Raw genomic sequence first — 15,574 nt, 5'->3', positions numbered from 1 at the left:
GAATGATCAATTAGAAGCTGAAATTGAGATAAGAAATAACCATCTTGGAGAAAGATTGCCAGGCCGTATCAGGGCCTGTATCTGCAGCTTTGCTAGATACTGACGAATTACTCTTCAGAGTAATTGTACCTGTGTATACTCCTGCCAGCAGTGGATGACTGTTTATGATGCTCCATACTCTCACCAAGACCCTTGAACCATCAGAATTTTAAGATTTTTGTCAATTTGATTTTATGTACACATGTATGTATAAATGACAGGATCTCGCTCTGTCACCTAAACTGGAGTGCAGTGGCATGATCATAGCTCACTGTAGCCTGAACCTTCTGGACTCAAGGAATCCTCTTGCCTCAGTCTCCTGAATGGCTAGGACTACAGGTATGTACTACCACACCCTGCTAATTTTTTTTTTTTTTTTTTTTTTTTTGAGACGGAGTCTCGCTCTGTCGCCCAGGCTGGAGTGCAGTGGCGCGATCTCGGCTCACTGCAAGCTCTGCCTCCCGGGTCCACGCCATTCTCCTGCCTCAGCCTCTCCAAGTAGCTGGGACTACAGGTGCCCGCCACCACGCCCGGCTAATTTTTTGTATTTTTAGTAGAGATAAGGTTTCACCGTGGTCTCGATCTCCTGACCTCGTGATCCACCCGCCTCGGCCTCCCAAAGTGCTGGGATTACAAGCGTGAGCCACTGCGCCCGGCCTAATTTTTTTTTTTTTGTAAAGACTGGGTCTCACTTTATTGACCAGGTTGGTCTTGAACTCCTGGCCTCAAGCAGTCCCTCCTGCTTCAGGCTCCCAAAGTGCTGGAATTACAGGCGTGAGCCACCATGCCCAGTCAGTGAATAGTTTTAATTTCCCCAATTACTCATGAGTTGAGCTTGAGTTTCATTTTCTGTGAATTAGCCCATTCATACTCTTTGCTCGTTTTTCCAATGGTTGTCTTTTTCTAATTGATTTGTAAGATCTCTTTATGCAGTTTGGATAATACATCAGTGTTTACACTATGACTGTACAAACATTTTCACTGTTGAGCCTATGACCATTGCTCCTTTCTTGTATGACCATGTATTTTTCCTTCAGTTAATGATTTCCTTGTTTTCCCACTTGTCTGGCTTTCCATATACTTGTGATTAATTTTTTCCAAATGCTCCAACATGTCTGCCATCCTATCAGAAATAATCATTATGCACTCATACAAATGAGTTCCATTTTGTTGTTGCTGTTGTTTCTTGAAGACCTCATTCTGAGCCATCTATCCTCTTTTTCCAATCTGTGCTGATTGCTCTTGGGATGGCTGCATTGCAGGCATTCTGGATTTTTAAATTGAGTCTACCATGTTGGATTTCTTATTTCCCAAATCCCATGTAATCTTCTTCCATGGTTTTGCTGGCACTTATCTCCCAGTAGCTTCCCCAAAATGGGCATGTCTGAATTCTTTTTAAACTGACGGTCTCACTAGGGTTAGAATTCTAGATTGAAGTTAATTTCCACTCAGTTTCAAAGGCATTGCTCTATTGACTCCCTAGTTTCCTTTGTTTTAGGAAAATACATTCTCATTCTTGTTCCAACTCCTTTGTATGCGACCTGTTTTGTCCAGACCTGCTTTTATAATTTGAGTTCAGAATTTCATGATGATGTGCTTTTTAGATCTTCTATCATTCATTTTGCTGGGCCTTCTGCAAACTCTTTGATCTGGAGAACCATGTCTTTGATTCTGAGAATCTTTTTTGTTTTGCATTATTTCTTCTGTCTTGTTCTCAAACATTTCTGAGTTAACATTTGGATTGGATTTCAGAAGTGGAACAGATACTTTGTGTGTCTGTGCCTTTGCATATGCTATTCTTTCTGCCTAGGATGTATTTCCTCTCTTATGCCTTGTATTCTAGTAAATCCCTAATTATCCTTCAAAACCAAAATCAATTCTCTCCTGATGTTCCCTTCCCCAACACCAGGCTGAATGGGATGCTCTATCTTGTATGCTCACAAAGTCTACTGTGGCACCTCTAATGCCATGCTATGGTCTGTTTATACATCTGCCTCCTCCACTGACCATAAATTCCTTGAGATCAGGATGATGTTTACTCATTCTGTATCCTCAGTGCTTAGCACTACACAGTGCCATGAATAAATGAATTCAACAAGGGGATTGTGCAAGATAAATACCATCACATACATCTTCATTTAATCCCTTAGAGCAAACCTCAGATGGTCACTGTTTATTCAACAATATTACCCAAGCCTTTATTATGGACCAGGTTTCATACTGGCCAAAGGAAATTCAAACAGGAAAATGAGAAGATCTCATACCTCCAGAAACCCACCATGTAGTAGGCAAGGCTTCCCTCCATCCTCCATGTTTAAAAATTCAGATATAACTTACATACCATAAAATTTACTCACTTAGAATACACTTCGATGGTTTTTCATATATTTACAAAGTTGTACAACTATCACTAGACAAAATATTTTTTATCTGTATGAAGTGCTGTGTGTGACATGGGGCCGAGTCAGGGGAAGACAGGAGTTTACCAGGGGAAGAAATGAATTCCAGGGAAAGAAAACAAATGTGCAAAAAGACGGAATTCTGAAATGTCCTAGCATTTGCATAATATGAAACTGCAGGGAGAGATGGGCTAGAGTTTATAGTGAGGAAACAATTGGGCTAGTTTACAAATGAGGAATCTGAAGCTCAAACAGGTGAAGTAACTCGCATAAGGCAATTATCAACTCAAGAAAAGGTGTCTAAGGCAGGGGTCCCCAACCCTGGTGCCATGGACTGGTACTGTGTGGCCTGTTAGGAACCCGGCTACACAGCAGGAGGTGAGGAGCAGGCAAGCATTACTGCCTGAACTCCACCTCCTGTCAGATCAGTGGTGGCATTAGATTCTCATCGGAGCTTGAACCTTATTTTGAACTGCGCATGTGAGGGTAGGTTGCATGCTCCCTATGAGAATCTAATGCCTGATCATTTGAGGTGAAGCAGTTTCATCCTGAAACCACCCCCCAACCTGTCTGTGGAAAAATAGTCTTCCATGAAACTGGTCCCTGGTGCCAAAATGGTTGGGGACTACTGGTCTAAGGGATATTACCCTACTACCAAATCATTCCTGATGCACAGACAGGTGCAGGACCTTCTACGAATTACCTCCAAATGTTGGTTTTGCCCCAGTCTTCCAGCAAATAGGCTTCACTTTCTCTTTCAACTTCTCACATTATCTAGAGACACTGGTTATACTGACATTATCAGTTGAGCAAAAAACATTCCGCTATGGCTTTGTAGGTTCAAAAGGATCGCTTGAGCTCAAGAGTTTGAGACCAGACTGGGCAACATAGTGAGATCCCATCTCTTAAAATTTTAGCTGGGCATGGTGGCATGCATCTGTAGTCCCAGCTACTCAGGAGACTGAGGTGGGAGGACTGCTTGAGTCTGGAAGTTTGAGACTGCAGTGAGCCATGATCACCCCACTATACTTCAGCCTGGAGTTTTAAAAAAAAAAGACTTAACACTTATGAACTCTTTGTTGTTAGACTAAAATGTTTTTTCCAGGTGTGTTTCAGGCCCTCCATGTGATTAAGAAAAAATTATACTTTCCTGGGCTTCAGTTTTCTTACCTGAAAAGAAGGATTAAGAAAGCTTGTCCCAGCCACCTTATCACTGTCTTGCCCAAAAGAATCGCTGGGAAACAATGAGGATCTGTACTGCCTTTCAAATGCTTGAGGAAAACATTAGTTAATTCACGCTTTAAAAGGTAATAAGCCTACTATAAGATTTTCTCCAAATTTCTGACCTCTGTTAAACATTCATAAAATCTTGGCTTATCAGGCATAAACCAAGTCTAGATCAATCAAGATGATCTCTGTTTCAGCTCTCTGGGGGAGGGATAAGTAGGGGAACTCAAGAGAAAACAGGTAAATAAGTTTTGTCTGGCAGGAGCAAGGCCTCTGAATTTCTGGCTTTGCACTTGGAGGCTGTCCCCTATTGTCTTCAAAGGTCCTCAACCTCTTCTCTATCATGTGAAAAATAACTCTGCATTCTAAGATAAGGCACTGTATTCTAAGATAACCCACTGCCAACCAGGGGTGTAGTGGAAGCATGCCCTCCATCACACTTACAGTTCAAGCCCTCCTTCTGCAGCCCTGCTGTTTCCAAAACTCCAGCAGGACAGTTGACAACTGCAGCAAAGAGCAGTTATTTCTCAGGAAAAAAAAGTTTCAAAGTGACTTGGTGAAGCAGGGTAAGAAGAGTTCACCAGAAGCCACCTGATATGGTTCAGCTGTGTCCTCATGCAAATCTCATTTTGAAACGTAGCTCCCATAATCCACACGTCATGGGAGGGACCCGGTGGGAGGTAACTGAATCATGGGGGTGGGTTTTTCCCATGCTGTTCTTGTGATAGTGAGTAAGTATCACGAAATCTGATGGTTTTATAAAGGGCAGTTCCCCTGCACACGTGCTCTTGCCTGCCCCATGTAAGACGTGCCTTTGCTCCTCCTTCACCTTCCACTATGAGGAGGCCTCCTGGGCCATGCGGAACTGTGAGTCCATTAAACCTCTTTTTCTTTATAAATTACCCAGTCTTGGGCATTTCTTCAGAGCAGTATGAAAATGGACTGATACACCACCTCTGCCAAGAATCTGTACATTGTCTACTGCCCATGTGAAGTTGTTTTTCGTCTTACAGTAAGACCAAATAATTGATGTATCTAAAATGCTACACAACAACCACAGTTTTTCTAACCTGTTGGAGAGGAATGAGGCCGATTCCTGCCACTCTCGTTTCTCCTTCACATGTACCTGTGAATAAGTAATAAGGAAACATGCTGTCCTATAATATAAAGGTGACCGTATCTTTTTTTTTTTGAGACGGAGTCTTGCTTTGTCACCCAGGCTGGAGTGCAGTGGCGGCTATCTCGGCTCACTGCAAGCTCCGCCTCCCGGGTTCACGCCATTCTCCTGCCTCAGCCTCTCCGAGTAGCTGGGACTACAGGCGCCCGCCACTTCGCGCCCGGCTAATTTTTTGTATTTTTTAGTAGAGACGGGGTTTCACCATGTTAGCCAAGGATGGTCTTGATCTCCTGACCTCGTGATCCGCCCACCTCGGCCTCCCAAAGTGCTGGGATTACAGGCGTGAGCCACCGCGCACGGCCGAAAGGTGACCATATCAATTAGGAGCACGTGTGTAAATAATCTAAAGATGGTTAGTTCAGTCTGCTGAGGTTTATGCATGCACAAGTCATGTTCATTTGTGATTCTCTGATACAATTTAGTAAAGAAGCATCCACACCTAGTTTATCTATTACTTTGGGGATTAGTAACCAAGTTCATTCTCAACTCCTGGAGCAGTAAAATCTGGTTCTTTTTCTAGAGAGAGAAAAAAATATGTGAATACTTGAGACAAAAGCCAGAATTCAAATAACTGCAAATATCTAGGTGAAAATGGATTAATTACTTTCTCCTCTGGACACCTAATTAGTTAAGAAGATCTCCCTCTCTAGAATAAAGTATTTTAAAAGTTCATGAATTCCTGGGGGAAAGAAGAGAAACTGGCATTAAGTGTCTGACCACCCGTGTCTCAACACGCTAGGCAGTTATCCTTCTTGCAGCCCTCACAACAGCCCTGCGAGGACTGGTTATTTTGTCTCCTTATAGATGAAGAAACTCAGGCTCGAGAATGCTGGAACATCTCAGGGCACAAAGATACGGATAGAGAGAAGGTCTGAGTCCGGGGCAGATAGGCCTTCCACTCCAACAGTGTTTCCCAGACCAGAATCACCTGGGAGTACTTGCGGAAAATACAAAATCCAGCAAGCCCCGTTCCCTCCACGCCGCTCATCAACAGGAAAGCTTGGGAAAGACAATACTACTTCACGACCCAGTCAGGAGACCCGAAGTTGTTCCACTCCTCCATTCGTGACTTCTCCACCCAAGGACACCCCCCGCACCTGCGCCCCAACGCCCTCACAAAACCCAACATTTCCGCGATCAAACCTTCAACTCTCCCAATGGCCCCCAGAGGTCCAGAGCTTGGAATCTTCTGCCTCCTCACCTCTGAATCCTGCCATTCTTCTCCCTCCTGTAGAATTTCATTTCCTGGCTGGGACCAGGCTCTAACCATCAGGCTTCCAGCCGGGCCCCGGAACTTGCAGCCCGCTCTAGCCTATCTGACTCCTGCCCGAGCCCCTCGGCTCCAGCCTGCTCTCATCCCAACCCTGCCTCTTCCGTCGGTCACGTTGTTTCCTCCGCTTGGAAGGACCTCTTTCCTCTCCGGGCCCTTCCCAGTGCTCGGGGAACTCCTACACAGCCTTCGCTCCTCCGCTTCCAGCCACCCTCGCCTCCCACCACCCTGGCTTTGGAGCTGAACCAGCCGTGCAGCCGGGCGGCGAGCATCCGTCCCCCGGCCGCTGACCCCAGCGCTGCGGCCTCGCCACAGCCCCTGGCCCCTCGGCGTTCGTTTCCCCACCCGCCACCTGGCTTTCGCCGCCGCCGCCCGGGAAGCCCTCGGCACTTCCCAGAATAGAGAGCAGCTGCCAACGTCAGGCTGCCGCCTGCCGCGGGGTTCCGGACGCGCGGGGTCTGGGCGGAGGGGACGTGACTCCGCGCTGGCCTTCCGCCTTCCCTCCCCGGTCGGGAAACTGAGGCCCGGGACCGGGAACCACTTCCCCGCGAGCACGGTCCGCGAGGGCCCCGCCAACCCCGGTCCCAGGCGTCCCGACTCTCGCGCGCGATCCTTCGACCACACGCGCCGCTCGGTCACCTCGGAGAGCGTGGCGGGGAGCGGGTCTCAGAGCGAGCGCACGGCCCGGGAACGCGCAGGGCGCCAGCCCCGGCCAAGCCGCTGCGAAAGTTGTTGTCTCCCAGCCTGCCCTCGCCTCTCACCTCCGGGACACACCTTCCCGCTTGCTCTGGCAGCAGCGCACTCACATCCGGTCCACCTTGCGCACACCCCTCTCCGCGCTCACTCGCAGCCCCTCTCCCTCCTACGCCCGCGGCTCCCCGTCGCCCCCTCGCGCGCTCCCACCCGCGTCCGGGGCGCGCCTTCCCCGCCCCGCCGCTCGCCCGGCCTCGGCGCCGCGCCCGCCCGGGGTTCCGGCGCCCGGAGCCCCAGCCCGGGGCCGCGACCCGCTTCCGCCCGCCTGGCGCGGGGCCGGAGCCCGAGCAGCCACTGTGGAGCGCGGTGGGCGCGAGGCGAGGGGCGCAGCGGCGCGGGGCGGGGAGGGGGCGCTCGCTCGCTCCCTCTCGGCTGCGCACACGCCCGTACAAACTCTCACACAGACACACGCGGGGTGCGCTGCCGCCGCCCGCCGCTGCTCCTCCTCCCGCCACCGCCTTGAGAGGGAGAGAGAGGGAGGCAGAGAGAGCGCTTTGTCCGCGCGCCGCCGCCCGGCCCGGGACTCTGCCCCGAGGAGGCAGCCGCGCCGAGTCCCCGCCTCCGCCTCTGCCCCCGGGCGGGCCGGGCCGGCCGCGGTGGGGGGAGCCAGGCTGAGGGTGGGGGTGGGTGGCGGGCGGGCGGAGGGCGGGGAGGGGGGGCGGAGGAGGAGGAGAGACGAGGGCAGCGGAGGAGGCGAGGAGCGCCGGGTACCGGGCCGGGGGAGCCGCGGGCTCTCGGGGAAGAGACGGATGATGAACAAGCTTTACATCGGGAACCTGAGCCCCGCCGTCACCGCCGACGACCTCCGGCAGCTCTTTGGGGACAGGAAGCTGCCCCTGGCGGGACAGGTCCTGCTGAAGTCCGGCTACGCCTTCGTGGACTACCCCGACCAGAACTGGGCCATCCGCGCCATCGAGACCCTCTCGGGTGAGCACTCAGCGCGGCCCCCTCCCCCCGCCTCGCCCCGCTCAGGCCGGGACGGCGCCGGGAGGGAGGCCGAGTCCGGCGGGCGGCGCCCGGCGGCGGCTCCCGCGCCCGCACGTTCACTTCCACGCACCAGACCCTCAACTCTCGCCGCCGGCCCGCTCCTGGGACGGCCCGCTCCCCTCCCCCCACAGCTCTGGACTCTGCCCTCGCCCTCGGGGCCGCAGCCTTGGGGCGCCCCCCGTGCTGCTCCGAGGGCTCCCGAGGCTCGCCGGCTCCTTAGGGGCACCCCTCGTTCCCCTGGCGCCCCGGACTGCTCTGAGCTTCCCCGCCCCCCACCCTTTGAGCGTCCCCCGTCTCACTTCTCCCCTGACCTTCCTGTCACCCCCTTTGTCAGGGTCCCCCCTTCCCCAAATCCAGCGTCTCTTCCTTCTCCCCCGGCCGGACCTTCTCTCTTCCCGTGCCTCGTGCCCAGAACCTCTCGCCCTCTGGCGTCTCCTGAGCCGCACTCTCCTTTCGAGCCCCCTGCCCACCTCGCCCCACGGCCCCCCACTTTTGACACCCCCTCGGCGCCACCCTGGTGAGCCCCCTCGAGATCTCGGGGCTCCCCCAGCCCCAGCCCTTGCACGACGGCACATCCCCTCGGTCCTTTCCCGAACCTCAGTCCCCTCTCGCTTGCTCTCTCAAGCGCTCCTATTTTTCTCTGAATTTTTTGTCCGATTTTATTGAGAAGAACTCGGGGCTGGGGGCTTTCCGCCGCCCGTTCCCCCGCCTCCCGCTCGGCCAGAAGCACCTTTTTACGAGGTGCCCTGTCTCAACTCGGTGGGGGCCAGGGTTGAGAACCGGGAAAGAGGCGACCGGGGGGCCCGCGAGCGCGCTGGAGCCCAGACAGGAGACGGAGAGCGACACACACACACACTCGCGCGCGCGCACTCCCCAACTCTCCCCAGCACACGCTCCGCTCCCAGCCGCGCGGGCCCCCGGGCTCCGGCCGGCGCCCCCTGAACCCCGGCCCGGCGGGAGCCCCTTCCCCACCGGCGTGTGGAGTGGGGGCGGGGCGGCGGCGAGGCCAAGGTGACACCCAGGAGCGGGCAGGGACAGGGCTCTTGCTGCGGCGGACTCCGGGGGGCTTCGGCTCGTTTTCTCGGGGCCACCGGGAGGAGAGGGCAGGGAGGGGAGCCCGGTAGAGCCTTCGGGCCCCGGATTAGCGGAATGGAGAGGTGGGGGCCGGGAGAGCAGCGGGGCCGCGCCAGCCCTGCAGCTTGAGTTTCAAATGAGCTCATCCTTTCAAATTGGCGCCGCTCTTTATTAAATTTGTTTTTCCGGTAATGCCACCCACGGCTATACCTGGGGTCCGACCCGGGCTCGCACCCTTCTCGCCTTGTCCCGAGACACGGGGCGCCCACCTTTCTTTCCACTGGGAACCAAGTTCGCCCAGCTCGATCCGGGTAGGAGACCCCTTGGGGGCGCCCGAAGGCGGAGCCCGAGCGTGGAGTTCCGTGCGTGCCCCTCCTAGACCCCCGCGGGCTTGATCTAAGCAAGGTTCTGAGTGCTTTAATTTCTGTTTTAAAGGTAAAGTGGAATTGCATGGGAAAATCATGGAAGTTGATTACTCAGTCTCTAAAAAGCTAAGGTAAATATACTTTGCTTAGTTTTTTTTTTGCGATTGGCCTTACGTATAAGTAAAAAACGTACACATAGCTTTAAAAAACGTGCTCTTGGTAGTTTTTAAAGGGGCTTTTGTTTGTTTTGTTAGTGGAGATACATAGTTTAGAAAGCTACTTTTTTTTTTTTTTACTTTCATTATATAAGGTGTTTACTGTTCTTAGAAAATATCTGGTGCCTGATTGGGGGTCGGGGTGGCGAACACTAGCTATGTTCAGTTCGCTGGGACCCTGTAACTTGTTTATCAAAAATTGCCTCCCACCCCCACCTCCCGCCCCTACCCCCAGCAGAATAGCAGCAAATGCTTGTCAAGACTTCCTGTGAGATGTGAAGAGTAAATATTTACTATGTCAGCTAAATTGCTTAACTAAACTTAGCGATTAATTACTTTTCTCTTTTAGATAGTTTAATGTTGAATAGTAAAATAATTCAGTAAGGGGTCAATATTTTGCATAGCTTTCTAAAGAAGTTGGTTGTTTGGATTGGATGGCAGTTAAAAGCCGGACTTTTTCAGTCACTGAGACTACTGAGTATAGCTTCTGAGCATTTTGTTGTTGTTGCTTGTAAGAAATGTTTGCGGCTAAAATAAATACCCTTGTGAAATCTATAGTTATATTTAAGTGCACTGTTGTTAATGACGGAGTAACAAGTTTTGTGGATGTTGGATTTCTCCACAGTGATTTGCTAACATGAGAAGAGAAGAGAAAACATCTTTGTTTAAAGTTTATTGTGGACTTTAAATTTGGGCCCTTTATTACTCATTCTAAATTTTTTTCTTCTGCTGTGTGTCGAAACTTAGTTTATATCCCATTCACATACATTTCTTCACCATTAGTCATTAAGTAGCTGGACTGGAGCTGTTCAGTGAAGTTTTTGATTACCACCTTTACAGTTTATCAGTCAATAGTTTAACCACCTGATTTTTGCCAGGATTGAGTAGATTTTAAAACAAACTACCCTAATTTTATAAATACTTAGATGTTTTGTTGAAGGGATTTTTAAAAATTGTGTGCCACATTTCCAGATATGTTTTATTTTAAGTAAGCAACAGAATAACTTTTGTTTGCAAATGACCTCTGTGGCATATGAGAAAATTACTTAAATCCTGTTTTTTTTTTAATTTAAAAAAGGTGAGTTATGATTTGCAGTTTCATGTGTAATATTAAGCTAGTTCTTTCCTGTATTGGGAAAGATGTAATGTGTAACCAATTGGTTTTCAATAAGGTATTCTAAATTTGTATACTTTTCTTTAAAATAATATTTTTTGCTTGAGAAGTCCAAGTTGAAGCTTTCTGATATATTAACTATTTACAACAAATATAAATTACTATCTCAAAACACTTGAAAATTTGCAGAATGAATATATTGAACAGTGAAATAACTACCCCAAGTATTTGATACAGTATGTTTCTATAAATGTCTAATTCTGTTGGCTGTTTGCGGTTGTGAATACTTTTGGGGGTTATAATTAGTAAAAAAAAAATTACTAGAATTTTATCTTTGTTGTTGTCTCATTTCATGTTGCAGTGTGCATTATTTAATTTTGTAGTATATGTGAAATACTGGTTTATCTGAAGTTATTAACAGCTCCTAAAACTTCTCACAAATGTACTACTTTTTATCTTTTTTCTTTCAAAATGCAGAATATTTGCTGTTAGCCGGAGTGTCATTTAAGTAATTTTGTTCTGTTTAAGAGTTCAGAATTAAAGGCATGTTCCCAGTTTTTAGTATAAATTAAATAAAGAGCAATCTAGGATTTATACAGCCCTATTAGTTGATGATTTCTTTGAACATGTGGGCGATGTGAAATACCCAGGAGGTAGATTAAAATGCGCTGTGTATGATTCACTACACTGAAAATGTTTAACATTCCAAATGTATGCATAAGCTGCTGCTCTAGAGGAGTTGCATCATTTCTGATTGGATGGTTTTAATTTTTTTTCCTTTCCTTTATTAGTTTAAATGCAGAAATTAGCTACTTGTACTGCAGGCTAAGGGAGAGATAGCTAATGACCGGTATTGTGTACTGAGATCAGACTTCAGGGATGAAGCAGCTGTATGTTCTCATGTCCTGGTCACTACCACGTTGATGGCTTTCTAAATCCAGGGTACTGTGACATTTGAAACCAAAGCTTTTATGTTATATGGAGACTATTTTGGTGTTCTTGTGTTGCGTTTCTATGAATATTAACAAGTTAGAAGTAAATTTGGCAGTGTTAAGTCAATTCTGTATGTGGTTTTTGTGTTAGTTGAAATGAAAATGGGAAGAAAATAGTTCATCCTCATTGCTTGCTTACTTAAAAATCATTCAACAATTGAGTGCATTTTCTTCGTATTGTAGTGATTTCTTTGATTTCTCAAGAATTAGTTTTAATATCTATATCTCAAATAGATTTTTTAAGGTTAATGATAGTTTGGGAGTAGATGTTTTTATCTTATGAAATTATTGTCATGCCATTTGCTTACCAGTTGTATCTTTTGTTAAATATTCTGGCATCATTTTATAATAGCATAATAGACTAGATACCATTATTTTCTCAGGGTCACTTAGAAAACTCTTTTCTTTTTGCAGCGTATGTTTTATTCTTATTAAATGCAAATTATTCTAATGTCAACCACACATAAAGCATTTATTTCTCTTTGTAAGTTGGTTTCAGGCTCTGTTGAATAAAAGTGTTTGAATCTTTTTTCTCTATTAATATTTCTTGGTAGTACATATGGTCAAATGTTTATTAAAGAGGAAAAAACTGGTAAGCTCTAAAATGCTGTTAAAAGTTTTGGAAACTTCCTTGACAGAAATTTCATTTTTGGTGTTGATGAAGGTTAACTTAAAAATTATGTATATATATATACATATATACACACACACACACACACATACACACACACACACACACACTGCATGCCTTATTTTGAACTAAGACATGCTAACTTGAATGTGCTTTTGTACCTCAAGCTGAATGATTCTGTGAGAAACAAAACTTTGAAAAATGCAATTTCTGCCCACCTCTAGGAAGTAACTAAGTGGTTCTGGACATTCTTTCACTGAGATGGTGTGAATACTATGAGATAGTGTAGGAAAAAGCTATGAATTTGTCTTTCATGAGTTAAAAATCAGTAATTGTGTTCACTCCAATGCAAATGAATTTGGTCTCCTATAGGAATGTTAAAGAAAACAGTATCTCAATTGTATTTTGCTTGTATGTACTACATTGTGTATAGTTGAATTAAATACCAAAAAGAAGAAAAAACATCCAATCTCAGGCCCTTCCTGCAGCAGTCTTTTGCTGCATCAATTTTTAATTTTCTAGAAACAGAAATGACTTTTATTAGGTTAAAATTGTGTGGTACCGTCCTATTTTGAGAATTTGTTGACTTAGAAATTAATACCTGCATTTACTTACATAGATTCCATGTGTAGATATAACATATATTAACACAGAATATATGATATTAAACTGTAAGGTTACTTTTGATTTGGCTTTGGAGTTAAACTTTTAGTTTCCCAGAAAAAAAAAATGTTAGTAATTTTTTCACATGGTGCTAGGTAATACCCTAGAGAGTTGCATATTGTGACCTCGAAGAGATAAGTATTAGAGTTAAAATAGAAGCAATACAGAAAAAAATGAACTTGGTGATATTGGTTAAAAATTCTAGTTTACATTTTTAAAAGACTGGTTATTTGATGCTTTTACATCGTTTAATTAAATATTAGAAACCAATGAGATTTATACATCAAAATAGATTTTATGGTTTGCTTGATTTTTTTTCAATTCACCAAATACATAAAAATTTTAAATTGTAATATAACAATTTATAAAACTATTTAATGGCTAAACACCTAAACATTAATTCCAAAAGGTGATTTGTGATATGTAGTGCAGCTGTCAAATGGTGCTTTTCATGTGTTTCCTTATATTTATGGCCAGGTATAAGATGACCAGTAAGAGATGTTCTAAGCATTTTGTTTTTTATTATGTTAACCTGAGATTATCCTTTGGTAGAGAGAAGATGAGAGGATATTAGTAATATTTGTACAAAGCCTTTTATACTTGATGATCTAAAGTGCAATATGTTCTCTTTAAGAGAAAAAGCATTTAACTTTTACAATATTTTTAAAAGAAGATTTAGAACAAATTGCATATCAAAATTATCATTTCACTATTATTTTGAGTAAACACGTGGTTTTTGTGTTTTTTTAATGTGTGGAGGTTGCTCCAGATTTTCAAGTACTGTGTTGGGGAAATGCAAATGATTTTGAATTATGCATAAAAGGATAATGACTTAGGCATATTTATTAAAAGTCAAAAAAGCTATGAAAACCAGATTTCTACAGGAACTGTTTATATATTTGATACTTTCAAGCTTTTCTAAATATTTGCTATCTGTAGCGGAATCACTCTTCCAAGTCCTCTATGAAACCCTCAAAAGTAGATGAGCAATTGGTCAGAATTGTTAGAGGATATTATTTGAGCTAAATGTTTCCTCTCTCTGTTTCAGTTGTGTACGTGCAAGTGGGTGTATATGTTTTTTGTGGGAGACAGTTTCAGGTAGATGGTATCAAGAAGGAGCAGGAGATCTTTAATTGAACAACAGTTGCTCTGGAATTCAGTCTTGACAAGGCTCAAGAAAGTTGCTTGGTGATTGAAACCTGTGGCAAAGGGAATCAAGTGCAGTGATATTTGCCTTGAGTGATGAATAACTCTTGTAGGTGGTTAACCTTGTCGTGAAAGCCAAGTCACAGGTACCTGGAGTAGGTTTTACAGTGAGCATCCTACTGAAAGAGGACCATCAGTGCAGCATCTGCCCTCCTTCCTTTTCACTTGACTATCCCGTGTCACAAAAGATTCTGTGAAGGCTTTGATGATTTTATAAGCCATTTTTTTAAGTGTCAGAAAATTCAAGATTTGAATATGCACTTTCATTTAGAAATTCTATACTTTGAAAAGCAATATAGTATTTTGCATAACACAAGTGCTCTCAGTGAGTAAACTTCATTAGAAGAAGCTTTATATTGAAATAGTTTCTTTGGAGACTTAAAAATGTTGAATTATACATTTCGAAATATATTTTTAAAAGTTATATTTAAACATCACAAAAGTCTTCAGTGTTTCAGTGTTAGAAAGTAGTGGGCTTGGCTAAGCTAATTTTTAAAGAGTTCATGCTCTAAAACTTTCAGTCAAAAGCATTATCTCTCAAAAGCTATGATTAACTTCTTAAATTGAGAGATGGGAGTGTTCTGTTTAACAAAACATGCCCCCAGAATTTATTAGTAAAGTCCTTCTAATATTCAAATTCAAGTTCAAATTATTTTGGGTATTCATTCAAAAGCAGTATCATTGAACAAATAATAGCAAATAAACAGCAAACACCTACCAATGAAGATAAGTCTTTCCTCCCATTTATCATCACCATTAAAACATTTTAAATCTTTTACTTTATAATTTGACTTCATGCTTACAAACTTATAATTTTCATTGGTGGCATGGACTCTATGGGTTCTATTTTAGGCAGCAAAATTGCAGAGTGCTCAGAGCATTATTTTTAAGGTTTTACTTTTCCTGTTTTGATCATGGACTTTAGTCTGGTCTCTCCATAAAATAGTGAAGAAAAATTATTTTCTTTTGTAGAAAACTTCAGATTCTGTTGCTTGGCTGCCAGAGAGAAGAAGGAATACAATAATTATTTCTTTAATTTGGTTTAGAGTTTGATGGTATATTGAGATAGAATAAGTACAACAGTGAAAATGGATGCTTTTGCATTAATAGGAGGCATTCAAGCCCAAAAGCTAGCCCTATTCCATCATTTGATAGTTATGTCTCCTCCCCAAGCCTCTGCTTTTCACTAAATAATATCTGTATTTTTGAGATACATTTTGTTTATTCCTCATTATTTATCTGTTCTACACTTTATTTCTTAAAATGTGAACATTCAGTTGGAATTTTCCCATTCTGTTTAGTGTCAAGGACATTTCATAAATATAGCAGATATTTTAATAAGTCTGATAAATGAAAATTAAGAGTTCTGATGCATGTTTTGAGCTTTCTCTTATTTACCCATATCATAATAAATGTTGCATCTAATGACCAGAAAAATTTGTATGGGAACATTGCAATAAGA

At 44.7% G+C, this 15,574-nt stretch overlaps 1 protein-coding gene across 11 annotated transcripts in view; it reads left to right on the top strand.

The window, feature by feature from the left end:
- The first annotated feature begins 7,518 nt into the window (after window positions 1-7,518).
- The window catches only part of IGF2BP2 (insulin like growth factor 2 mRNA binding protein 2), a 186,386-nt gene continuing 178,330 nt past the window's right edge, over window positions 7,519-15,574 (top strand). For 3 of the 11 annotated variants that reach the window (XM_063621949.1, XM_063621948.1, XM_063621944.1), the window contains exons 1-2: window positions 7,519-7,792; window positions 9,362-9,422. In XM_063621949.1, coding sequence (XP_063478019.1) covers window positions 7,615-7,792; window positions 9,362-9,422 — 239 coding nt within the window. In that variant the 5' untranslated portion in view covers window positions 7,519-7,614. Of the gene's footprint in view, window positions 7,793-9,361; window positions 9,423-11,431; window positions 11,563-15,574 lie in introns of those variants that run through there. The other 8 variants (XM_063621954.1, XM_063621946.1, XM_063621947.1 and 5 more) reach the window with 3 other exon arrangements.

The sequence above is a fragment of the Symphalangus syndactylus genome, chromosome 17 (assembly GCF_028878055.3).
Source record: "Symphalangus syndactylus isolate Jambi chromosome 17, NHGRI_mSymSyn1-v2.1_pri, whole genome shotgun sequence".
NCBI lineage: Eukaryota > Metazoa > Chordata > Mammalia > Primates > Hylobatidae > Symphalangus > Symphalangus syndactylus.
Note: the sequence above shows the minus strand (reverse complement) of the source record. Positions and strands in the feature narration are given on the sequence as shown.